The sequence below is a fragment of the Pangasianodon hypophthalmus genome, chromosome 23, assembly GCF_027358585.1.
Source record: "Pangasianodon hypophthalmus isolate fPanHyp1 chromosome 23, fPanHyp1.pri, whole genome shotgun sequence".
NCBI lineage: Eukaryota > Metazoa > Chordata > Actinopteri > Siluriformes > Pangasiidae > Pangasianodon > Pangasianodon hypophthalmus.
This window is the reverse complement of record NC_069732.1, coordinates 3,656,476-3,684,164: the sequence shown is the minus strand read 5'-3', so window position 1 is coordinate 3,684,164 and position 27,689 is coordinate 3,656,476. Positions and strand designations below refer to the sequence as shown.

The following is a 27,689-nucleotide window of genomic DNA, read 5'->3' as shown; positions in this document are numbered from 1 at the left end:
TGAAGCGTTTTTGGTGATGGGCTACAATAGACAACGTTTATTGACAAATTGTACCAGACTCTTGTGGTAGAGGTAGAAATTTTAGCTCCTGTGACAACATTTTCCCATCATTCAAGTCCTACCACACGCATTCCTCAAGTCTGGTGCTGTAAAAAAAAATCCTTACTGGCAGATGTTTGTGTGCATTAACAGCTTTGGGAAACAAGTCTGGACTCGGCTAGAGTAACTCTGGCATGCTGCAGCTTATCCCCTGCTTCAGCTGCACCTTTTGTTTGCCTCATTATTTTACTCCTTCTCTTTCTCCCAGATCCACTTATTCCAATGTGTGAAGCTTTTCTTTCCAAACGGGAAAACTGAAAGTAAAGTACCTGGCAGGGATGCTGACCTTTTCCAGGAACTGGCTCAGTGTGTTAGATGAGACGACATGTACGTGTTGATACGTGATTAACAATCTGATGTATGAAAAAACATTAATATAAAACCACCAAGGATTCAAAGCTGTTTCAGTATAGCCCTGTGTGATTCAGTATTGTGCAAATAAAAAAGTACAGATAAAAAGTGAGAAGCCACGCCTCCTTCACTGGGTCTGAAACACAGAGGCCACACCCACTTCACTGGGACTCACAGAAAAGGCCCACTTTACACCTACTTTACTAACCTAGGAGCAGTCTCTTATGTGTGTCCTGGCATCATCGTCCTCCAAACATTAGCTCAGGATATGTGTGTGGGTGTGTGTGTGGGTGTGTGTGTGTGTGTGTGTGAGTAGCTTCTGTAGAGATAGGGTTACTAGGGATGTGAAGGATGGTCTTTATCTTCCATTCTTGCCCTTATCCTCTCCCCCTCTCTCTCTGTCTCTCTGTCGTGTCTTTGTTTTTGGTGTGATTTGTCTTTTCCAAGCGGATCGGGGCAGACTAAACAGAGCACCCAGTGACAAGAGATCTCCCATCACCCCCTCTCACACAGCGCTGTGAGGGGTAGCACTCTGATCCAAAACACCAACAGCTAATATTCAATCTCTTCCAGCTTCAGGACATTTCCAGAAAGGCTGCCGTTGAAACGTCTGGTTGAAACATGCCGAGCAGACAGAGAGACGGTGACCAATAACTGATAAGTCAGGGTAACCATGGTAACACACACACTGTAAGCATGTGCCAACATAAAGTTTTTATCACAGCTTACGATATTATCCCAATTATCTCTCATTTATTTAAAAATGATCGATTGCCACTACATAGAGTTGAACAATGTGGCAAAAATGCAACAGCATGATCAATCATTACTGTATCATCTTTTTTTTTCTAAAATATTGTCACAGTATAATAACATAATTATAACATTTCTTTTTCAAGCTGTAATGAATAAACAGATCACTATAGCATTATGGTTTTGTGGGATGTCATTTTTGGAGGGAAGATAGTGGTGTGTTAGTCCCGCCTCCTTGTTTTTGATTGGCTGAGAGGCCGGAGGCATTTTGTTTGACGCCGTTCAGTCATGGCATATCAAATTAAGTCTCAAAGTTGGCAACACTGAGTGCAATAAGCATGACGCATGTTTATTCACTATTGCAAGTTGCATAAACTAGCTACATATGATTTCATAAGCTTGTTAACTGTAACAAGTTCCAGCTCCTTAACCCAATAATTATGGCTTTGTACTTTCTGGCTTTATATCATAAGATTCTCATATCAGTCATAAAACACAACTTTTTTTTTTTTTTTTTTGCTTATTAGCAAATTAGACCCTCTGAATGGTTATAGTATGAACTACAATAACTAAAATGCTCAGAAACATGTCTAAATCTCCATTCTTTATATAATAACAGAGATGGCAGACCAAATTGGTTATAGTGTATATATCAACCAGCAGCGTGAGCAGTGCAGCACCAGGCAGCAGGACAGACTATCCCTTGTTAGCCTATTGCTAGTTTCACAGAAAAAAAGTCTCTCTTACAACAGTGCAGCGACTCTCTTAAAACAGCGTTGAGCTGATTTCAGAAAGCTAGCAAACCAAGAACACAAATATGAACACAAATGTGTCTGTTAGCTACAAGACCAGCAATTCACTAAACATACTTCTACGTAATTGGAGTAACAGTTTGGTCCTATTTTTGTTAACATTTTATGGAACTTGAACTCGGTCCGGCGAACAGAATTATCTGTTCATTGTGCATACTGAGAGAACGATCTATGTGACGTATCCTCCAAAATAAGAAGCTGATTGGGCGGATGCCTTCTGATGATCTGCACTGAACATTCATCCATGTACCTGCAATGTATTTATACACAGTATTTCAGAATTTTCCTCAATAATGTCAACACAATAAATGAAATGGCATTATCAGCGAAACTTTTGAGATCGCCCAGTTCCTCATAGAAGACAGTTTAATGAAAGGGAACCACATGTATTTTTGAAAAAGTCTAACACAAGGAAAGTATCCATTAGTCCGTTAATGATATTCCATTTCCTGAGGAAAGGAAGTGTGATCGATGTGATGAGCACTGAGCAACTTTCTGCAAGTCTGTGTACTGTACAATGATGGGTTTGTGTGCTGGTAGCAATGAGACACCAAACAAGGTGGACAACCTGTAAATATTCAGTTGAACAAATACATGGTTGAAAGAAAAAGCAAATATTTTTTCAAAAGCCTGACACAGTACGTAAACCTTTATTCCTTACTGCTGATAAGTAAGGAATAAAACACTCTGTGTCATGCTGTTAAATGAAAATAATCAGCGATGGGGTGGTGTAATGAAGCAGAGTTACTGTTACCACCTCGGAGCAATTTTTCTTTATTAATGATAATTTGTTAATGGCATATCATACTTTTCATTCATATATAGTTACATTTCATGTTGTGGAACATTGTGAAACAAGTTAGTTCTTGATTCTTACTTAACGTTATAGCAGCTATAAACAGTCGTTTCCTCACCAGCCTCTTTTTTTCTCTCTCTTGAAGGTAATAAGACAAAAAAAAAATACATAGCTTGTCATTTTACTGAGAAACGACAAAGTGTAAACTCCTCTGTCCTGAAGATGTCGGAAAAGTTTATTACATTACATTACATTAAGTTTGTTACAGCTTTTCCTCTGACTGCTGAAATGCTGACACTGGAGACTCCTTCCATAAATGTTAAATAAACATCTCTTTACAGAAAACTTGTGCATCATGAGGTTAGTGTATCGTTATATCAGTATTGTTATATCATCCAGCCCTATCATTACTGTCCCCACACACACACACACACACACACACACTAGTGCAAAATACAGCTCTCGTGTGGCCAAGGCGAAGTCCGGCTCTAGTTGTGTGGTCTTGTGTAATCACAGGTTGTGTGTGTGTGGGTCACTTGGTTGAGTGTTAACTGTGGTCATGTCCTCCGCCGGTTCCTGAGCTGCAGCTCCGCCTCTGTGGTCCGGGTGGCTGGCTGACGTGTGTGTGGCGTGTGTGTGGCGTGTGTGTGGAGCTTGGTACTGCTTATGCTGAGTGGAACTGGTGGTTTCTGTGGTGATGCTAGACGGAGTTTACACTGTGTGTGTGTTTGTATGTGTGTGTTTGTGTGTGTGTGTGTTGAAAGTTTGTTAGGATAGTGTTGATTTGTTAGGCGTGTGTGTTTGTTAGAGCTGTCAGAATGCATTTCACTGTCTAAAATATTTTTAATATTTACATATTTAAAGTTTCCAAGGTTTCCGAAATGTTTTGGCTAGATTTTCTAGTCTGATGTAAGTAAAGAAATACAATGGTAAACTTTCACATTATTCACACTCCTCGGAGTCTCTCCTTTTCTTTGGGCAGAACGTAGGATCCCATCGCCAGCTGTTATGTTTTACCATATGTAATATAACAAATTTTACCCCCCCTTTTTTTTTTTTTTGGCTAATTGACCCTTGTGTCGCTTGATATATTAGAAGAGCACTGATGCATGTCATGTGATAAATGCTTGTTTTTTGGTGATAATGTTGGAGTAAACAGGAAGTCATTTGGGACTCGACCTCTCTGGGTGTTGTGTTTGCGGGTTAACTAAGAAATGCAAAATAGAGCCAATAAAACATTCCTGTGCTAAAACTGATAAAACTTGCTCATGATTTTAACAATTTCTTTGCTTAAGGAAGTGAGACACTTTTCAGTGCAGCATGTCACGACAGGTGATGTTCACTCTCTCTGTTAAAGACTCATAAATATTCAAATGCTTTCACTTATTTTAAATGTATACAAATTTTAAAAACAGTTTTTTAAATTTTCTTTTGAAAATAGTTTTTAAAAGCGTGTGTGTGTGTGTGTGTGTGTGTGATGGTGAGTTGCGGCCCAGTTTACAGTGCAAATTGTATTTTTCTGTCTGTCTCACTCTCTCTGTCTCGTTCTCTATATCTCTCTTACCCTCTGTCTCACTCTCTTTCTGTCTGTCTCATTCTCTATGTCTCTTTCAGTCTGTCTGTCTGTCTGTCTGTCTCACTCTCTGTCTGTCTCACACTCTCTGTCTCACTCTCTCTGTCTCATTCTCTCTGTCTCATTCTCTCTCTGTCTGTCTCACCCTCTGTCTCACTCTCTCTCTCTCTGTCTGTCTCACTCTCTCTCTCTGTCTCACTCTCTCTGTCTCTCTCTGTCTGGCTCACCCTCTCTGTCTCTCTCTGACTGGCTCACCCTCTATGTCACTCTGTCTGCCTCACTCTCTCTGTCTCATTCTCTATATCTGTCTTACCCTCTGTCTCACTCTCTTTCTGTCTGTCTCATTCTCTATGTCTCTTTCAGTCTATCTGTCTGTCTGTCTGTCTCATTCTCTCTCTGTCTGTCTCACCCTCTGTCTCACTCTCTCTCTCTCTCTGTGTCTGTCTCACCCTCTCTGTCACTCTGTCTGCCTCACTCTCTCTATCTCATTCTCTCTGTCTGCTCACTCTCTCTATCTCATTCTCTCTGTCTGCTCACTCTCTCTATCTCATTCTCTCTGTCTGCTCACTCCCTCTATCTCATTCTCTCTGTCTGCTCACTCTCGCTGTCTCTCTTTTCTCATCTTGTTTTGTTCTTTTTGCTTCATGGTGACCTCTTTCTGTGCTGCGGTGTACTGAAGTGTAAATTAGAAACAGGACGTTGTCTTAAAGAGACATGCATCCTCCTCTCTCTGTCTCTCTGTCTGTCTCTCTCTCTCTCACACACACACATTCGTATTCTTCTTCATTCTCACTCTCTTCTTTGCTTCTCTTCTTTTCTCTTTTGTTTTGTTTTGTTTTCTTCTGTTCTCTTTGTTTTCTCTTTCTATGTTTTCTCATTTCTTCTTTTTGTTTTCTGTTCTTTTCTTTCACTTCACTTCATTCCCCTTTCTCTTCTCTTTTTCTGTCTTCTCATCTCTTTTGTGTTTTGTCTTCTGTTCTCGTCTTCTATTTTCTTATTTTCTGTTATCTTTTCCTCGCTTCTCTTTTTTTCACTTCTCATCTGTTTCTGTCTTCTCTGCTCTTGTCTTCTTCCTGCCTTCCTAATTCTCTCTTCTCTTCTCTTCTCTTCTCTTCTCTGTCTGATGTGTGACATTACACTGTTAGTTTAGAGGCTTGTTGTGAAGTGAGAGAGGACAGCACTCTGTGTACCACTGCCCTTTTGCTCCAATCTTTTGGGACCACACACACACACACACACACACACACACACACACACACACACACACTAATGGATCGGCCTGTAGAATGCAGCCCAGTCAATATCATTGACTCGGCCCAACTTATAAATGATGAGTTAAGAGACTCCCAGTTGTCTCCCATTACGCTTTAGATGCATTAAGCATGTGCTTCAGATAAGCCAGGCATGCCAGTAAGAGCTGTTAGTCCTGCTGTGTCTCTTTGCAACAAATGGAGTTGTTTTGCGATGCTGTACACAACGATAGATTTTTCAGACAAGACCAGCTTGCAACTTTTCACAGAAAACAAATTAGAGCATCAATCACATCCACCGTGGCTTTTCTCAGGCATGTTATCTTTTGGGTTTCAGGCCTCTCTATCCATACACTGAACACAAGACCATGATGAATTGATGCTTGTGGTTGCTGAGAGGTTATAATTACAGCTGTCATGCAGAGTGACCATTTCTGCTGCATTTTTTTACAACCTTAAATCTTCACTCAGTTTAGATTTTTTTTCAGACTGCTACTTTCTTTTCGTTTCTTTTCTTTCCTTTCCTTTGCAGTTTGAAACAATGCCGGTTCAGCTAGTCAATTTCACTTTCAATGCAAGGCTATATTGATACATAACACTAATTTTTAATGGATGAATCATTAACATGCAAGAGTTCATCAACTTCTCATAGCATATTGTGATGCAATCAGTAACATGTTTGGATTTGAATCACCCAGTTGTGGGGAATCTAGTATCACAGAAAAGCTATTCAGGGCTCTTTTTTTTTTCTACTAAAGTCACATGATTCCAGTGCTTTTTACGCAATCTCTATGAAAAACTATCAACTTTTAATAACAATATGTGCAGTGAGGATGACAGAGTTTGCCTGGATTCTGGAGGGCCAATGCCTGGCAGTGCTGTACAGTGAATTTCAAATCTAATGTTACACATCTGGCTCAGATATAAATCCTAAATACCTTTGAGCTAGTGGAATAGAAGAATTATGGGAATAGTCTAACCAAAAAAAAAAAAACCTGACATAGCCAGCATGGCTGTTAGGGTTCAGTTATTATGAAAAATTTAGCTTTTTCTTCATCAAATGGTAATTTATGGCTGTTATTCATTAAGAAGACTTGTGGTTTACATTCTTTTTTTAACAGTGTGTACAAATTTATTCAATAATTTCCTTTTTTTATGTTATGTTTGTGTACAGAGATAGCCAAAAGCCAGTAAAAGTCATAAGTGTAAAGTACAAGTTATTAAACCCAGGACGCAAGTCTGTAAATTCACTGGGGGAAGTCCAAGAATCATTGTCCAAGTCCATAGCTGGGGTCAGATGGTACAAGACGAGGATGATCCATAATCTATACACACGCAAGGGTCAGAACCAGAAAATGCAGAAAAAAAACTTAATGGGACAAAAACATGACAGGACTTTGCGAGGAGGGTATAAATCACAACATTAATCGAGGACTGAACGCAGGACAGGTGCACACATTACGGGAACCAACCAATAATAAGACAGGATGGAGACAGGACAGAAACTAAAACACATGACATGAAATCAAAACACAAAATATGTGAGCAGTGCTAGTCACTCTGGGAAATGCACGGTGCACTTGATTACAGGAATTCATGGTAATAAGCGGTGTTTGTAAAATTAATAAATTTTTGTAGCCAGTGTGAAAAGCCCAAAAAACTGCATTTTGGCTCATAGGAGGTCACTGAGTTATAAAGGCATGTTCATTTCCTCAATAATCTGTGAGTCAAACTTGTGTGTTCAGTGAAGGTCAATGAAGTTAAGATTAGTCTCTGTGAGGTCCTCCAGTTCTACTAACTAATACTGTTTTCAGTATTATTTACAGGCTGGAGTGCCTGAAGTAGAAGCAGTGCTGTGGTAAGGGCACTTAACCTCAAGTCCAAGTGGAGTTTCCAGTCAGCTGCTTTCAAGTCCAAGTAAACAATCATTTATTGATTTATACATCAGAGCAAAGTCCTAGTCACTGTCTGTGTCTCTAAATCATAGATAAGTGAGTCCAAGTCTTGTTACATTTATGGCATTTGGCAGACACCCTTATCCAGAGCAACTTACATTTCTCTCATTTTATACAACGGAGCAGTTGAGGGTTAAGGGCCTTGCTCAAGGGCCCAGCAGTGGCAGCTTGGAGGTGCTGGGGATTGAACTCATGACCTTCATGATCAGTAGTCCAATGTCTTAACCACTGAGCTACCACTGCAATGACTTGTTACAAGTCATAGTCTTGCAAGACAGACTTCTAACTTTTGCTAGAGTCTTTTATGTTTCTTAAACCAATTAGAGGCTTGATCGTGTAGTGTATATATTCATGGATGTCATGTGTGATGTGAATGACACAGCGAGTGAAGCCTTTGCATGTGGAAGCCAGCAGAACATCGTCTCCACTTGAAGAATGCTGAGGCCACTAGCTGTTTCAAACAACCTTTTTTTCAGGCCAGTGACTCCAACTTGCTCTGTCTCACTGTGGTCAAAAGTTTGCTTACACAGAAGTACACAGAGCCAGGTTCTGAAGCTTCTTGCAAGAAAAGTGTACAAAAGATATTACAGTGTTCTATGAGCCATGGGTGGAGTTTCCGAGGCTGAGACTATGAAAATCATGACTTAGGTCTGATTTAAGTACTCTGAGTAGTTAAAGGCAATGCTGTTTTATATGGAAGGAAGAGATGAAAATGTTTGAATTTTAACAGCCTTTGAATTCTTAATAAAGAAGTTTAAACACCATTGAGTTAAAAGCATTGAGATTTACACTATATGTCCAAAAGTAGGTGGACACCTGACCATCACACCCATATGTGCTTGTTGAACATCCTATTCCAGATTTATCCCCCTTTACTGTTATAATAAGCTTCACTCTTCTGGGAAGCTTTCCACTAGATTTTGGAGTGTGGCTCTGTGGATTTGTGTTCATTCAGCTACAAGAGCATTAGTGAGGTCAGGCGCTGATGTTGGTGAGGAGGTCTGGGGTTCAGTCAGTGTTCCAGTTCATCCCAAAGGGGTTGAGGTCAGGGCTCTGTGCAGGACACTCGAGTTCTTCTACACAAAACTTAACACACCATGTCTTCATGGAGCTCGCTTTGTGCACAGGGGCATTGTCATGCTGGAACAGGTTTGCGTCTCCTAGTTCCAGTCAAGGGAAATTGTAATGCTACAGCACACAAAGACATTCTATACAATTGTGTGCTTCCAGCTTTATGGCAATAGTTTGGGGAAGAAGCATGTATGGGTGTGATGGTCAGGGGTGCACATACTTTTGGCCATGTAGTGTATTATTTCAGAAACCATGTCTGGAATGTAATGAACCAGTATCCAGCCAATCAGTGCATAGTCTCTAATTTCCGACTTGTTTGGTTTGCTTGTTTCGGAGCAACCTGAATACAGTTTTCTGAATATCTGAAACCTGAATTATTGACTTTGTGAACACTGAAAAAATGATTTGAATTTTAAAACTTGACTCTGATCTCTGAAATAAGTTTCATTCAAAACACATAAATACAGATGTGTGGATTTCGATGTAATATATTACAATGTTGTCACATCCGGTTCCACTGCCGATCGACGAGCCACCGCTCCTCGCCCTGACCCGAACCCAGCCCGCACTTTACAATGCACATAACACCCTAAACACTAACACACCTGTTTCCTGTTTATCTTGAGTGAACTTTGTGTATTTAAACAACTCAATCATTCCCATTCTTGGCGAGGTCTTCCCATCTTAACAACTCTCAGTGTTATTTCCTGAGTGCTTTCTTGGTTTTGACCTTTCTGCTTTCTCATGTTTATTCCTGTTTTTCCTGTATTGCTCTGCCTTTCTGATCATTTGACTTTTGCCTGCTTTCGACCACAATTCTGCCTGACAGTTTGGATTTTAATACAGGTTAAGCTTGCACTTACATCCACCTGCCTCCGAAATCATGACAAATGTTATGTAATTTCATTATTAAGAATTCAGTTGCTTTTAAAATTCAAACCTTTTTTGTGTCCATAGTTTGGAAAAACATTACTTGGAAATATAAAAATCCAGTCTGCATTTCTTTTGTGTGTCAAAAGTAAACGTTTGTTTATTTCTGTTTCTTATTAATATCTTTTTTTTTTTTTTTTGCATAGGATCCTTGTTTTGGTGACATAGTCTGCTTGAAATTGGATCTCATCAACGCATTAGCAAAACAACATCAAACTCCTCAGTGGTCAGCTTTCAGAGAAGCGATGAGTTCCTAGCACAGGTATAATGCGCAACCTGTGTGGCCACGTCCCCTACAACAGGGTCAAAACAAAAAGTCTGCATTCAAATGAGGCGTATCAGATACACATCGAATATTTACAGTAACAAGCATGTGTATCTCATGAATACACACCCGTCTCTTTGATTTATACAGACATCACTTATCCTGAGTGAATCAATTGTAATTACTTCAGACGTCCTCCGGCAACGTTACTTAACAGAGATATGTCAGGAAAACTTATCCTGACTGTTAAGGCCCAACCCAATGAAGTTCTGTTACAGCACTGATGTGACAGATTTGCATCTAATATTCATTATTCAGCTTTAATTATCTCAGAAAGGTGTGTTTAATGTTGCAGCTGAACTCTGCAGGATTGACAAGCAAGGTTGTGTACCTCAGGGTTGTGTTTTAGGGCACATGTTGTTTTTGTGTCTCTCTCAGTGGGATGTTTGCGTTCCCTGTGTGCCAACATGTCCTGCCACGCCAGCGCCTCACTCTGACATGGACCAGCTGCACGGTTTAGAGGGATTACTATATATAGAGAGAGGCTAAGTTTGACAACAAGTGAGTGAGGGTACATGGCAAAATGTCACATGAACAGCTGCAGTGTTAAAGCGGTCAGCGATGTTCACTCCAGTCTACACTAAAGGTGTGCTAATTTCTAGCAGCAGAGTGAGTCTATACTGATAACCAGGTGTGAAGGTACTCACACTTCTCACTAACGTGTGCTGGAAAACTGCCAGAAGTGACAGGGTTCATGTTTCACAGTGATTACTGCTCTTGTTTGGTGGTCATTTTCGAACACCTGGTTAAATTCGATAAACACTTCCTGACGGAAATGCTGCTCTTACAATGAGCTGAAAGGGATGGATGGATGAATCAGTGGATAAGGTGTTAAAAAGGAGTGCAGGGTCTCGCTTTTTAAAGTTATGAAAGAAATACAATTGTAATTTACAAGCAGTTTATTAGCTCTTGTTAGTCAATTTTACTATACAAACAGTTACTAGTAAATATTTACAATAAGTTACTGTGTCTGTTTTACTTCACAATAGCCTTTATTACTTTTAATAGACACATTATTTGTGCTGTTTACATTACAAACCTTACTGTTCCATTTTACTTTACAAAAAGTTATTGCTCTGCTTTACTTTATAAACCATTACTGATTGATTTTACAGTTATGAACAGTTATTGGTTTGTTTTAATTTACAACTAGTTTACAAATAGTTAGGGGTTAATTTTAATTTTTAAATTTTGAATTTTACTTTACTGTTATTTTACTCTATAGATGCAGGTCAATTTTACTACAAACTAATAGTCTCTTTTACAAACAGCTGTTAGTCTACTTTACAATCCGATATTTGTCTGATTTACTTTACAAACAATTATTGGTCAATTTTACTTTATAAACAGTTACCGATTTATTTTACTCTACAAACAATTATTGGTTTATTTTAATTTACAACTTTACAGTTACTGGTCCATTTTACGTTATAAACAGTTACTGCTCTATTTTACGTTACAGGAATTTGTTCTCTTTTCTTAATAAACCTTACTATGGTTACTGTTCAGTTTCACTTTAAAACAGTTATTGCTCTGCTTTACGTTACTATGCACTTTATAGTTGCAGGTTACTTTACAAATAGTTAATAGACTGTTTTACAATCAGCTGTTGGCCTACTTTACAATCCAATATTTGTTTGATTTACTTTACAAACAGATATCGGTTTACTTTACAACTAATTTGCAAAATCATACTGATCAGATTTAATTTCTAAAGTTACTTATTTTACTTTATAAACAGCTGCAGGTTTATTTTACTTTACAACTTTACAAAGTTTTCTAATAGTTTCATGGGGTCGAATCTTTTTGTAAATTAGTCGTAGAAATGATCTTTGTAAAATTACTGGTGTATTTTACTTTACAGTTATTTTTGCACTGTATGAACTTTAGTTTACTGTTCTCTTTCACTTTACAAACGATTCTTAGTGGTCTACTTCACAAGTAGTTGATGATCTGCTTTAGTTTAAGTGCCTTCTCTCTCATAGTGTGCAGTCACCCACAACGTCTACATGTGACTTTGCCCTGAGAAACTATCTTAATAACGATTTTTTTTCTGCAACATACAGATCTCTCTCTGTACTTCTGAATCCAGACAGAAAAGTCAAATTTACATCATCAGTCCTCGCTGTTGATAGAACCATGAACAGATCACAGGATTTTCTCCTCCAACTCCGCACACGCTGCCTGCCATATGGAATTTATAGAGAACTGGCCGATAGCCTGCAGTCATATCAGTTGGTTATATAACTTATTTTATTCCTGTGCTTTCGATAAATAATGTAATTAGGCGACTCTGTTGACCCGAGGCAGAAGGCAGACGTTTTTCTTCAGCAGGCTCAGCGTCTTCCATTTTAATGAACTACAGAACTGTAGCAGGTAGTGCAGCGAAGCTATCGGATAGTCTGTTGGAGAGCCCCTCTAACACACACACACACACACACTCACACAGAGAGCTTAACAAGGCTGGGACAGAAGTGCACTGTGGAACATGTGGTGCTGCTGGCAGTGGTACTGAGGGAGGGATCTGACTCAAAGCAGACATGTTTGTCGTCTTTCTCTTTCTGTTTCTCTTTCTTTCTTTCATCTGTTTTTTTGCCACTTTCTTTTTTATTATGTAATATTTATTCCTAAAATACGTTTTTCTTTTTTTGTTTTTAGATGTTGGAATGTAGATCATTATTCTGAATAGCAATTATACTCTGTAAAACTTTATTTCTCCCTTAATGTTTTTTTTTAAAAAAGTTTTTCCTTTGCTTTTAAGTACATTTAACAGAACAGTAAGACTCTCATACACTTTCAGTAACTTTATTCTAGTCAGGGTCATGGTAGAGAAGTAACAGTGGAATGAAATAATATTCAAATTAACAATATTTATAAATTGGACACGAAAAAGGCACGTCAGTGACTCTGTATAGCTTTTAGTGTTTGGAAACTTAAAGAAACTTAATGCCAGCAAGTTTTTGGCTAATATTATGCCTGTTATGTGAGCTATTTTCTCGACTCTGCCAACATGCTCCGTGAGTCTGGCTAGCATCCATGTTTTTACTCAACATGTGTTTTAATGCATGGTGATGGCGTGTTGTTCTAGCAGGAGTGGTATATGCCACTGCAGTGTACTGTAATTTGATCATGTCAGTGTTTAAAGCCATAGATAACTAGTCCTGCCTAAATGTCCGCAACCAGTGACAAGATAATTTAAGATATTTTTAACATCCAAGATTTTTTTTCTTTACAAATTTTGTTTTTAACCCCTCTGTTTAAAAAAAAAATCTCTTCCGTATTAAGTGTTTATGAAAACATTTCAGTTCACACGAAATGATTTGAAAATGCTCACGAGAACACTGAGAGCACAGTGATACTACGTCATGAACTGTTACGTCAAATGCCTCAGGAATAACGTTAAGAGGATGCGTATTGAGCAATGGAAAAAACAAAATGCAGAAAAACACCAACATGACCAGTAATTCCAAAGCAAAAAATGACAAACGTATGGACTAGCGATGAGGTGGAGCTACTGATGAAGGTTACACGCGAACACAAAGTGTTCACCCGTCTTTTCCTCTCCTCCTCAGTGCGGTTTATTACGCTGGAGCAGTGGATTCAGGCGCAGTACAGCACGTACCATATTCTGCTAAAAACAGAGCAAAATTAAATTGCAAAATGTTATCAAATATGAAATTACAGATCACACACTAACATCCTGGTCAGCAGCCATGATACAGGGACTCCTAGCACATTCATTACACATGATAGACATAAAGACTGTAGTTATTTTAGGTTTTGTTTGGGTCATGATCCCCAGGTCTCTCATATCACATGACAGCTATTATACTGAATAAGAGCTGAAAGTGCTTGGAGGAGAGCTTTAACTACCATACTCTCTTCTAGGATAACAGACGTCCACAACTGGCTCATAAGCCTCAGTAAGGAGAAACTTTCACTCTGGAGCCAGTCAAAGTCAGTATTTATTACCATTCCATCCCAGGACACGTGGGACAGTGGGATGAAATATGTAGTCGTGCTACGTGCAAAAAATACATCGGGTCAGGGTCAGTATCAGGAGAGACTAGACAGCATGGTTATCTGTTTACTTGAGACAATGACCTACTGTTACTACTGTTACTATTATTATCTTCTGTATACTCCTGTGATTATTTTATAGACTGGCAATGAACCAATTAACGTGGGTGGAACCCTGAGTCATAAATAGAGTCAAATTTTATAGAGGTGGCAAATTAATATAACTATCAACAGCTAGAGCTGCTTATGACAAACACCCACAAAATATTCTCAAAACTTCTTATTTATATATTATTATATTCATTTAAACCTTTTTGTAATTACTTCTTGCTTTTTTTATGCTACATGGAATTGTAACTGACAGCAAATTTAAATATATAGTGTATAGTGTGTAGTGTATTAAGTGTATAGTGGCTATACGAACATATCTCCGTAATACATAGGGTTTTTTGTTGTTGTTGTTGTTGTTGTTGTAAAGTAATTTTTGGAAATCAGACAGTTGCTGATTCTACTGCCACAGTAAAGCTGAAGATAGAAAGACATTTCCATTTCCACATTTACATAAAAAGAATTTTGCATGGGGAAGGACAGGAAGCAGATGGTAAAGCTGTGCATTTTCTGACACAGGAAACTCTTAAGGAGAGAAGAGTTTACACTTTGCAGTTTCTCAGCAGCATGATGAGAGAAAAACGAGAGGCTGGTGAGGGAATGACTGTTTATCGCTGCTATTTATAATGATAACAGGAACTAGCTTGTTTCATGGAAATGATCTGTGTAACTATAAACAGATAAAAAGTACAACTTGTTTTTTAATAAATAAAATATTGTAATTGTTGACAAATTGCTGTGGTATAAGAGGAATACACTTCAGGATGTGCTGTTATAGGAAAAGAATCCACTTCAAGCTGGTAACAGTAATTTCATTACACCACCACGTCGTTGATTATTTTCCTATAACAGCATGACAAAGAGTGTTTTATTCCTTACAAAACCCACGTCCAAAATCCATATTCAGTGTCGCACTTTCGACTGTATTGATCTAGTGTATGTGTGTGTGTGTTTTAAGTTGTGCACACTTCACAGTCATGTACTCCTAGAGCTTCCCTGTGTGTGTCTGTGTGTGTGTGTGTGTGTGTGTGTGGCTCAGTTCCAAAGGGTGCGGTGAGGGAATGAGGGGAGGGTTAATGATCAATCCCATGCTCTCTGCGGGTCGAGCTCTGAGGAGAGAGGGCATGGGACTGAACAAGGTCAAGGGAGAAAAAGAGGGAAAGAGTTTTCTGAGAAACGAGCTGGAATTCGCCGTGGCTCTCTCTCTCTCTTTCGCTCGGAGAGTCTCTCCCTTACACACCCGACATGTGTGCACATACATAAGTCACAGCTTCCACGCGTTACCCACTGTAGCGTGTGTTTGCTCAGTTTGATTCGGACCTTGAGCACAGCCTGGCCTTCCCAGAATTCCCTGCGGTCTGCTTATCAGTGTCCGACAGGAAACGGCTCAGGTAATAGGTGCTCTGAGAGAGCTCCTTTGTTTTAAGCCTCTGTTTAATCATTAATGTTGCAGGAATTTTATTTTTTCCTTCCTGCTGCGAACTCACAGTGTAACAGCAGTTCAGAAAAGTCACACGTGACTCACGTGTGAACAATCATGTGGGTTTTTATACATTTCACCTATGGAATTTCACAAGCATGGTTTTTTCCAACGATTCATTCGTTTTCTTATGTGGATTTTTTCTTTTTACACAATTCCTGTATTTCTAACATGAGCACATTATTCACCTGATGTCACATGTTTACTTGTGCTGAAGTGCAATTTTTGGGCCTAACATGGTGAATTGTAGCTTCACGTGTTTTTCACATGTAATCTCACTCGTCTCACTCACAAAGTCACGTGTGAAAGTTTCATTTTTCCGTAAGGGATAGTTTATTAAGAAATCTCTCACTTATTTTCAGTAAGCGCTTTATCCTGGATCTGGAGCTTATTCCGGATATTGTTGTGAGTGAGGCGGGAATACACACTGGATGGGTCATTCCATCACAAACCGGAGAACCTAAAGAAAAACCCCCTGAGACGACATGAGGAGGAACCAGACTCGAACCAGAACCCTCTTCTGCGTGACACCGAAGCGTAGGATTATAAATCATTACAGTATACAAGGTTTAAATCCCAGATTTGCTATCAGAGCACCTTTTATACCTACTGGTGTCTAATCTGGAGCTATTTTTCACTTTTCCACCACAAAAGAGCAGGATCTTTGCTCTAAAACCATGTGGGTCTGAAGTGAAGAGTTGGTGACATCATTTCCTCACCAGTGTTAAAATAATGATGGAAAAAACCCATATAACCAGCATTTGCAAAAAATATATATATATATCTGATATACATTGCTACTGCTTTACACCTACTTTGCACAGTGAAATAATACAGACTACAAAAGTTTGCACACCCTTAGGACAAAAACATAGCGGTAAAGAAACTTAATTTTAAGCTAGTTATTTATTGTGAAGTCTTTCTCAGATGTTTCCTGACAGATCTAGGATACATCCATATGTCCTTTTTAGCATTTTGGAATTCTAGATTTCTATAAAGTTAGTGGAAGTTCTTTTGCTTTTTTCCCTTTTCCCTTTTCTCCCAAATTTGTCTCAGAGGAAGCATGTTAGCCTTCAGCCTCCTTGGCTGTTATATGTCATATGATAGGGGAGGATGAAAGCTTACACATAAGCTACTGAAGGCAATGAGTCATCCTTTTAAAGCATGTTTAACTGAACCTGTACATTTTATTATTATTAGGATCTGTAGGATCTATATGATCTATAATCTAAATGTTGAGCATTTGTGATATTCAGTCGTACGGTTATTATACACTGAGTTTTACCCTTTCCCCTACTTTTCTTCTCTTTTCTCCTCGATGAAACCTCTCATCACGGATTTTCATTTTCAGCCTCCTCGAAACTCACAATTGCTCTTTTCTTTAAGACCGTCTCCTTCTGATCCTTAATCTTTCAATGCTGTCATCCTGCTCTGTCTCTCTCTCTCTGTCTCTCTCTGTCTCTCTCTCTCTCTCTGAGTGAGTTATGTGAGGAATGTCAGGTCTTCATTTCAGCAAAAAGACAGGAATTACAGAGCAAAGAGCTTAAGTACAGTCTAATTGCACATAATAAGGATGATGAAACTTGTCTCTAGCAGATCTGTCAGAACGAATTTCACTGTGAGGATACTGAGTGTTTCATAATAATCGCACGTATGTTATGTGTTCTGCTTTTAAGCCCTGATTTACTAAGATCCAAGCTTGCAAATAGTGAGTCTGTCATGATCTACTAAAAAAGGACTTTGTAGAACAGGGAACATCAAAGGAGGAAAAATTTTTTTTTATATATATAAATGATGTTGCGGTAAGTTTGTATAATAAACAGACTCTCGAATTTTGCTCAGACACAGACCTCTATAGACCCACCTATTTGTTTTACAGGATTTTTCAAGATTGCATGTTTTTTTGCACACGCAAACGTTTATTAAATCAGCTCCTTAGTCGCATAACTAAAATGAAAGCCAAACATTAAAGTTTTTCAACATAATTTTCCCTTCTGTGGCAGACTTTATAGACTCATTAATATTCAAACTGATTCAGATGTTTTACGTAATTAAACTCTTGCTCTCTCTCCCTCTCTCTCTCTAGCCTCTATCCCTTTCTTTGCATGTGAGCTGAAGACTGTGAAGCCGTATAAGAGGGGCTTCTTCTGCGGAGACTCAAGCATCACTTACCCCTATCTGGAGAGGGAGGCAATCCCTGACAGCCTGCTTATTACTGGAGGAATCATCATTACGGGCCTAACAGTGAGACACACACACACACACACACACACACACACACACACTCTGATCAGCGCAGTTGCTTTTGTAAGTGTTGCCAGAGATGATATCTCTTCATGGAACACCCAGAACAACAACAGCTTAATGTCTTTAACTGCTGTGTCCTGTTGTTTTGTTTGTTTTTTGTGTTCATGTTAAAAATACATGCCTCTATTTATATGCAGCCAAAATTCTGTTTGGGAAATTATGAAAGAAATCACATGCTTTCTGTATTATTATTTATTATAAATTATTTAGTAAGGCTAGATGATTCATCACAATGTGATATTGGTATTGCAAATTATGCATAGCAATTTTCAGAGGTCCTGATTTCCTAAGGGTTAGTGTGTGATAAAGCATATGCCAACTTGAAAACACTTTAAATCTGATTACTTTCTAACATGGACAATGGAGAATTGGGTCTTTCACATCAGCAAAATAACACGTATTTGCCTTAATGAATATGCCATTTGTGGCGTTTCTCCATGAAAGTGTAAAATATAGGGCTGGGTCAATGCAAATAGATTAATTTATCATGTGTAGTGTGATTTACTGCAGCCTGAAAGTCACTTCAGGAACAGAGCTTGTGTAAATTAATACCACCGAAAAGCAGGTATTGAATTTGAGGAAATCCGGTTCTGATAGTTGAAGACAAAATTGCACCATTCACTGGGTTTAAATAATGAGAAGGTTTGTAAAGATTGTCCTTCAGTGTCTCAAAAATGATCAAAATGCTTCTGAAAAAGACAACTTAATATTATCACAGCAAAGTTGGGATGTCAAGTTGAGTATGCTTTTGTAAAATTTTGAACAGTTGTTATACAGTTTTGCATCTTTTACTCATTAATTGGTGTTTTATTGGACACGCAGTTATGAACATGGGTTTTAGTTTCATAGACTTCTGCTAGTCTCTTAGAGATCTGAACTTGATATCAGGAACAAAAAGTATGTAATATAATTCAGACAATTATTCAATTGTTCAAGATCCAGCAAGTTTCTTCCAAAATTACATCACACCAGGAACCGGGGTGCCAATACTAACAAGACCAAAGTTCCGTGTAATTCCTGCTTTAGTGTGAAGTTGATGTGATCATTAATCATTAATAATAAAGTGTGTTTAAAGTGCGTAACCATATTGTTTGTGAAAACGCTGAAATATATATATATATATTTTTAAACCATTTGTGTAATTACCATCTGCGTCTCTAAAGTGTTATGTTGTGTGTGTGGTGTGTTTCAGATCGCGCTGGCTGAGTGTTACTGCGTGCGCTCCCGCCGTGTGAACTCCCGTGCCTTCATAAGAAACCCCTACATCTCCTCCCTCTACAAAGAGCTGGGCAGCTTCCTGTTCGGCTGCTGCATCGGCCAATCGCTGACCAACATGGCCAAGCTGAGCGTGGGTCGGCTCCGCCCCAACTTTTTAGCAGTGTGCAATGTGACGTACGCATCGCTGAACTGCTCACAGGGCGATTATGTGGATAACGTGAAATGCAACAGCTCCATGAAAGCCGAGGAGGAGGCCAGGTGAGAGAGAAAGGAGAGAGAGAGAGAGAGAGAGACCTTTAATATGACCGTGTGTAGTATATATCTTCATTAGACATTGTGGACTCTATGTAGTGCGCTCAGTTCCACAAATCTGAGATTCAGCCATAGAAAAAGATGCAACATGACAAGCTGCAGCTTGTTTTTTTTGTCTTATAAACTTCAAGAGAGAGAAAAAAGCAACTGGTGAAATAACAAATGATAACAGGAACTAACATGTTTCACGGATGTTGTATGACATTAAATATAACTATAAATGGATAAAAAGTACAGCATGTTATTTTTTAATATGTAAAATACATCAATCAGCCATAACATTATGACCACTGACAGGTGAAGTAAATAATATTGATTATCTCGTTACAGTAGCACCTGTCAAGGGTTGAGATATATTAGGCAGCAGGTGACCAGTCGGTTCTCGAGGTTGATGTGTTGGAAAAAGGAAAAATGGGCAAGCGTAAGGATTAGAGAGACTTTGACAACGGCCAAATTGTGATGGCTAGATGACTGGGTCAGAGCATCTTTAAAACGGCAGGCCTTGTGGGGTGTTCCCGGTATGCAGTGGTTAGTACCTACCAAAAGTGGTCCAAGGAAGGACAACCGGTGAGCTAGCGACAGGGTCATGGGCGCCCAAAGCTCACTGACGCGCCTGGGGAGTGAAGGCTAGTCCGTCTGGTCCGATCCCACAGAAGAGCTATTGTAGCACAAATTGCTGAAAAGTTAAAGCTGGCTCTGATAGAAAGGTGTCAGAACACACAGTGCAGCACGGCTTGCTGCGTATGGGGCTGTGTAGCCACAGACCGGTCAGAGTGCCCATGCTGACCCTGTCCACTGCCAAAAGTGCCTACAGTGGGCACGTGAGCATCAGAACTGGACCACGGAACAATGGAAGAAGGTGGCCTGGTCCGATAAATCACATTTTCTTTTACATCATGTGGACGGCCGGGTGCGTGTGCATTGTTTACCTGGGGAAGAGATGGCACCAGCATGCACTACGGAAAGAAGGCAAGCTGGCGGAGGCAGTGTGATGCTCTGGGCAATGTTCTGCTGGGAAACTTTGGGTCCTGGCATTCATGTGGATGCTATTTTGACCCATACCACCTACCTAAACATTGTTGCAGACCAGGTACTCCCCTTCATGGTAACGGTATTCCCTAATGGCAGTGACCTCTTTCGGCAGGATAATGCGCCCTGCCACACTGTAAAAATTATTCAGGAATGGTTCGAGGAACATGACAAAGAGTTCAAGACTGTGTTGACTTGGCCTCCAAATTCCCCTGATCTCAGTCCAATCGAACATCTGTGGGGTGTGCTGGCCATCAAGTCCGATCCATGGAGGCCCCACCTCGCAACTTACAGGACTTAAAGGATCTGCTGTTAACGTCTTTGTGCCAGATACCACAGCACACCTTCAGGGATCTAGTGGAGTCCATGCTTGGACGGGTCAGGGCTGTTTTGGCAGCAAAAGGGGGACCAACACAATATTAGGCAGGTGGTCATAATGTTATGGCTGATCGGTGTGTGTAACTGCAGGCAAACTGCTGTGGTATAAGAGGAATAAAGCGCGTGCTGTTATAGGACAGTGATCAACTTTGCGGTGGTAAAAGTAATTTCACCACCAACAGGATCAGCCTGTCGCTGATTATTTTCCTATTTAACAGAACAGCACGGGGTGTTTTATTCCGTATATAACAACCTTATAAAAAATCATGAAGAAGAGTGTTTAACAGCGTGGAGATTTCTTTATTAGGAGCATTAGCGTTTTTAAATGTTGCTTCTTGTGAAATATGACTGGCGATGTGGAACAGATGTGCATGACGTGTACGTGATGATCTGCAGATGTTGGGGTGGGACCGCTGGCACAAGAGACCTTCACTGTATTCATTGTTTCCCGGTTTTCCTCTTTTACAGGAAGTCCTTTTTCTCAGGCCACGCCTCTTTCGCCATGTACACAATGCTTTATCTTGCTGTGAGTAGTCACGCAAACACACACACACACACACACACACAGAAACATTCGATTCGTGCTCAGATATTTAGCCAACAGCTGTAGCTGTGCTTTAATTACGGAGCGTACTGGCTCCACTGCGCTGATGAGATTTACCGCTGTAGGCCTCCAGTGCTGCCATATGGGAGGCTGCCAGAAATGTCTGTTTTTCACTCTGGCTCACAAACAAACATGCAAACACACACACACACACACACACACACACACACATCATGAAAGGAGAAGGGTCTGAGAACGGCAGATTCCCAAAGGCATCTTGTTTCAAACGAAAGAGAAAGGGCAAAGGCAAGGCGAAAAAAGAGAAACTTCTCCAAATGTTGGATGAATAGATGGAGAGAGAAAGAGAAAGGAAGACTGAGAAGGAGAGAGAGAGAGAGAGAGAGAGGGATTGAGAGAGGACAGAGGAAGCCTTGTTTAGTTATGGGTTGGGTTGTAGAGGGGAGAGATGGGAGGAGGGCTTTGGCCTACTGAGAGATGGACAGGCTTCTTTCACTACTGACCCCTTCTTTCTTTCTTTCTTTCTTTCTTGCTTTCTTTCTTTCTCTCTCTCTCTCTCTCTGTCTCTGCTCGGATGGAGAGGGAAAGAGGAAAAATGACGTGACTCTCACCCATGCTGACACTCAGCCACACTCAAAGCTGCCTTTCTCCATCAGCCTCTCTCTCTCTCTCTCTCTCTCTCTCTCAATTCTTCTCTTTTTTCTCCTCCCTCCTGCACTCAGTGCCAGTCATGTGTCAGGAGGTGGCTGTGATTTTGGGACTCTCTCCGAAAATGAGTCGTTTTCTTCCATTCTTTTTGCCCATCCATTCACGGGTTCATGTCTCCGGTCAGGCCGGGAGAGCTGCAGTGCTGATTAGAGAGAGACCGGGGGGAAGATGGGGATGGGGTTATGGCTGATGAAGGACCCTCTGAAATCCAGTGCCAGGCTCTTTGTCATGCATACTTTAGCTGGCTTTCTGCGCTGTTACTAAGGACAAAGTATTGGCACCCTTCTAGCCTGTCCATCGCAATACCGGGACCTACAGTGGTAACGGGGTGCCAATACATTGTCTATAGCAATATAAGGACTACAGTGAGTAACTGTACACATACCGAGTGACCTGAATAGCAAGTGGAGCTGTTAAACTGTTGTGGAGTGGTTAAGTGCTCATTTGGATTTAGTTTCAGCTAATGGCAACGTTTCTCTCAGATGAACAATAAGTGCAGCAGGAAATATCTTTGTGCAGGAAATATCAGTTACATTACGTACACACCCTACATGTTAAACTAGAGTGAATACACACCTAAAACTGATATCAAGTGAAAATGTCATGAAAAGAGTCAAATCTATTGAATAATTCTCATTATGAGATTATGATAAAAAGAGGTATCAGATTATTAAACCTATTCTGTAGTTGTAATGACAGATAATTTTGCCTATTTTAAGCAACATTACTGTATCTGATGACTTGAAATGAGCGGAAATGTTTAGAAATGGGCCCCAGATGAGACTCTTGTCAATTGGCAATTGTAACAGGGGGTGATTTTTGATAATGGTAAATTTCACACAATCCTAATATCACAAGCAAATATTAACTGACAGACTGAGCCAAATGAAACAATATGAAATTGAATTATACAAAATATGGTCCAACAGGCAGAATTTTTTTTTTGTAATCCTCTCTGGCCCATCAGTGACGGGATTAAACACAAAAAAATGAATAAATAAATCAAAAATAGTAATGCTCAGGATATACACATATACACATAAAACACTTCACTTCCACAATCTGTGCACACCAGCTGGTTTCCGTAATGAGCTCATATCTACATCAGATTTGTGCTATATGTGTGTGTGTGTGTGTGTGTATGTATATATATATATATATATATATATATATATATATATGTATTTTGTATATATATATATATATATATGTATTTTGTATATGTATTATAATAAATACAAATATTTTTATGTGTTTGAGGCGTATCACCAAACCGAACTTTTGCGAGGGTGGTGAGAAACCAAAACCACTTCCTCAAGCATAAAATTGCACATTGTCTGTGGTTTCATTTTGGCTGTCATGAATCACAGGCTCTGTCGTGTACGGTGTTTGTCCACGGGCATTGGCCAGCTGCCACGTGCGCAACACAGCGAAGTCCCTGTAAGAAATGTGGTTGTTCATTTAATGTGCAATTACGTCATTTTGTTCTCTGAAGCCACATGTACAGTACATCATCTCCGCAACAAGTACACTGAGGTATTCACATGAGTAATTTTGTGAAAAACTGAAAAATGTTTTCAGTCCATTTCCCTGAAAGTTTCCTGTCTGCAATGAAACTTGAAGATGTCAGAAAATGTCAGGTTGCGGATACGCACTGGGTTTCGGTCCCAACCTTTACGTAATTTCTGCCATTTTGATTTGGCAGATGCGAAATATAAATCATACTTCCTTGCACATATATCGCTTATATATTTATATTACACTGTACAACCATGAAATTAATATATTTAAAATAGATTTAGATGTACATAACACAGATATATAATACTGCATCACAAAGAGTTCCGCCATCTTGGAATTTTGGAGACCACGTGGCAGTCATGCTACCAACTACGTTTTCCAGTAAAACTGCTGTAATTGCTATTATTGGTAGTAGTGGTGGTAGTGGTGGTGGTGGTGGTGGTGGTGTTATCACAGTGACATTATCAGAGACCGATATGGTCATTTTAATGAAATCGAAATTATTTGAGTTATATTGAATTTTTAATTGAAGGAGGGTGTGTTGGTGTGTTTATTGAGTTTCCAAAAGAACTCAGTGTTTAGGTCAGCTGACCTTGCACCTCAATGACTTCCTGTCTGTGTGTCTCAGTTCTACCTGCAGGCGCGGTTCTCGTGGCGCGGGGCGAGACTGTTGCGGCCGCTGCTGCAGTTCCTGCTGGTGATGTTAGCCGTGTACACCGGGCTCACCCGGATCTCAGACTACCGCCATCATCCCTCTGACGTCCTCACCGGCTTCCTGCAAGGAGGAATCACTGCATACTGGGTGGTACGAGACCCTCACTGTCACTGGAGCATTTACATTTCCATCCATGTGCTTTTAGGTCTCATCTCTCACTATGTGTCTTGTCTGCAGGCATTCCACATCTCCTCCATGTTTAAAACGTGTCCTGCAGACCGCTCTCCCACCAGTCTGTCCCTGGACAGCCCTTTGTCTCTGTCCAGCCGTCAGACAGAGTGCTAGCGTCCCTCCTGGGGCACGTGGACACATAGCGCTGCCTTCATGTGGACCGAACGACGACAGTTGATGGACACGAGAGAGTCGGTGAGGAAGAGGAGGAGGATGATGTCCAGAGGAAGAATCGAAAGAATGTGTTCACGTCCATACACACATACATACGCCGACCCACTGCCTACGAGTCCTGCATAAATAAGATATGATACAGATATTATTTTTTGTCTTTTATGTGAACCTTGTGTATATTTTACTTTAAATCCAGTAAATATATGTAGACAAAGCTGCTAATAATTGTATTATTCCGTAGTGACACTTATACAGGATCCTCTGTGGTGTAAGCAGAGGGTCCACAGGTCAGCTTATTGGAGCAATGCCACTTTGATGGACAGATGTACTGACCAATCACAAGAGTTCTGTGGTTACAACTGACATTGGGCTTCATTTATCAAACTTGAAACGAATTAATTTATTTGTAAATCATTCGCAGGAGCATTTCCACAAGAAATGTGTTCAGGAAAATCCGGTTACTTCAGAAGAAGACTGTATCCTGTGTTTCGCTCCTGATGTGAACCTCGACTGATCGTATTCAAATCGTAATTATCGATGAGTTACTGCGATTTTATACACAGATTACGCTGTTAGGTTTAAATCACTTATTTATTTCAGTTTCACACACTCTTTTCATTTCGATCAGAAAGGGATTCCAAAACATAATCCATAAATTAAGACAAATTAGACTAGCCGATTAATTACGACAAAAGTAATGGTGCCCTATAAATGGAGGAAGAGTTAGTGTGTGTCTGTGGTAGCCGACACGCTGCAATGGCTGAGCTGCATTATTGGAAAATTAAAGGAGGTTCTCTTTCACCATTTAGTTGCCATTTTGTCATTTTCAGCTCTCTGTGAGCTTTTTGCCTTTTATAGAGTTTTGTGGGCGTGGCTAAATGTCAATGTTCTGTGAACGCACTTGGTAATTTATGGCTTATATTTGTAAAACAACACTATTAAAAGGTTGATAAATGAGGCCCAATGTGTAAGGGTGCAAAAAGCCCGTTACAGACTTTCCCTTTCTTTTCTTTTCTCTTACTTTTCTATTATTCTTATATTACTTTTTCTGCTTTATTTTTTGTTTTCTTTTTCTTTTTTCTTTTCTGTTTTCCTTTATTTTTTCCGTGCATATTTTTATTTTTTTCTTTTAATTGTTTTCTTTTCTTTCCCTGTCCTGTAGTTTTCCATTTTCTTTCCTCTTGTGCATTTCATTATTGATCATAGCCACTGATACAGCAAAGTTCAATTTTGCGAAAAGAGATATTTCTTTTTCTTTCTTTCTTTCTTTCTTTCTTTTCTTTGCAAATCAGCAGTGTGACTGAAATGAGACACAGCCGGTCTCGCTCCCTCCTGCCTCTGTATCTCGGTGGTGTCGAGCAGGCAGACCACTGAACACTAGCGACCTGCTCGATCCTTTGGCACTTGAGCTGCAGGACTGAACTCTGAAACTCTAGCACAAGGTATTTCAGTGGTCTCATTTCAACAGTGTTTATTTCCTCTTACTGTGGTCAGCCAATCACCTTCTCCCAGTTTTACAAGGTGGTAATTATTCATAATAAAAATGTACATAAATCAATTTATAAAGAAAGAAAGCTATCCAGAGTTTGCAAATGTATTAGCGCCACTGTGTTTATATGTGTGCAAGATGCTTGTGTTGTATAAATAGTGACTGAGCCAGAGATATTGTATTGTCAGAAAGCTATATTTTATGTTTATAGTTTTATAAACGTCTTGCTTGTTTTGTCTGTGAAAGCCCCTGAGGCTAAAGTAACCACTGTATTAATAAACCAAACCAATAAAACGAATGTGCAACTATTAGCTCTGATTGTGAGACATTTTCTGGGTGTCACACACACACACACTATATACATATATATAGTACCATTTGCAGAGAAGCTGTATCATATCATGATGCTCCCACCACCGTGCTTCACCATGGGTATGGTGTACTTGGGATCATATGCAGAGTTCTTTTTCCTTTTGTCCGACCAGTATCCGTTGTTCCAAAAGAGTTCTGAGCAGAGGAGTTTTATGTGAGGTGTAGAAACGGAGACGAATGACAGAGTGTAACTGCTGTTCCTGCTGCTTTCAGGTCGTCCTGCAACTCTTTTCACGTGACTGCTGGCTTCTCTCTTACCTTCCTTATCATTAGTCTGAGAGTGTGTTGTGAAATCTTGTGCAGCGCACTTGTCCAGGGATGACTAGTTGTGCTTCCATGAAATTTTCCACATGCATATTATCAAAACAGTTGTCCTGACAGGGATGTTTATAGCTATGGCTCTGTAGTTTTTTTCCATTCGAGTGCTGTTTAATTACATTGTCCCCAGGAAGCTCCTTCATCTTCAAGATGTTTGCTAGTTGTTGTTTACTTCCCGACCAATGACACCAGGTGCAATTTGCATGAGAACATTTTTTGCAGCATTTACATCTAGAACTCAGTTTATTTGTACACCACTTTTCCATATTTATATTTTTAATATAGTCTCTGAATACTTTTTTTCCCAATCAATGTCATACATGCTTAATACACTATTTTTTAAATTCATGCTCCTGAGTAAAAATTCAAAAGACACTATGTGTGTAAATCTGAAGTGGATATATGCAGTCGAAGTAGGTTAAATAACAAAAAAAAACAAAAGTGTGTGAATATTTATTTATCCCTCAGTGTAGAGTCCACATTGAGAGCTGGCAGTTACCTTTCATTTTTTTTATATAAAACTTTTGTTTTATAACCAAAACATGTCTGTGGTATAATATTAAACGCACACACAGACACGTGCGCACAAGCAGGCATGCACACACACATACACACAGCTGTTTGCCAACACAGATGTGTTCCAATGCAAAGTTTGTGCTCATAAATTTAAACTCAGGGTGTGTGTGTGTGTGTGTGTGTGTGTGTGTGTGTGTGTGTGAGTGAGTTTGATGACTGATGACATGTTTCAACTTTTTCTCTTCTCACACTTTTCACTATACCACTTTACACACTTCATTCCTCAGCTGTGGCTTTTCACCTGAGTGTAGTCAGGTGTAACCAAACCAAGTAATAGGTGTAAAGAAGACTGGATGCACTGCCTTTTCTGTCCTAC

The 27,689-nt window shown here is 39.7% G+C and overlaps 1 protein-coding gene across 1 annotated transcript in view; it reads left to right on the top strand.

Annotated features, from left to right (window-relative positions):
- ppap2d (phosphatidic acid phosphatase type 2D) overlaps positions 1-26,418 on the top strand; it is a 38,061-nt gene extending 11,643 nt beyond the window's left edge. The window contains exons 2-6 of the mRNA XM_026946044.3: positions 17,610-17,767; positions 19,023-19,306; positions 21,236-21,293; positions 24,187-24,363; positions 24,451-26,418. Coding sequence (XP_026801845.1) covers positions 17,610-17,767; positions 19,023-19,306; positions 21,236-21,293; positions 24,187-24,363; positions 24,451-24,558 — 785 coding nt within the window. The 3' untranslated portion in view covers positions 24,559-26,418. The remainder of the gene's footprint in view (positions 1-17,609; positions 17,768-19,022; positions 19,307-21,235; positions 21,294-24,186; positions 24,364-24,450) is intronic.
- Positions 26,419-27,689: the final 1,271 nt, after the last annotated feature.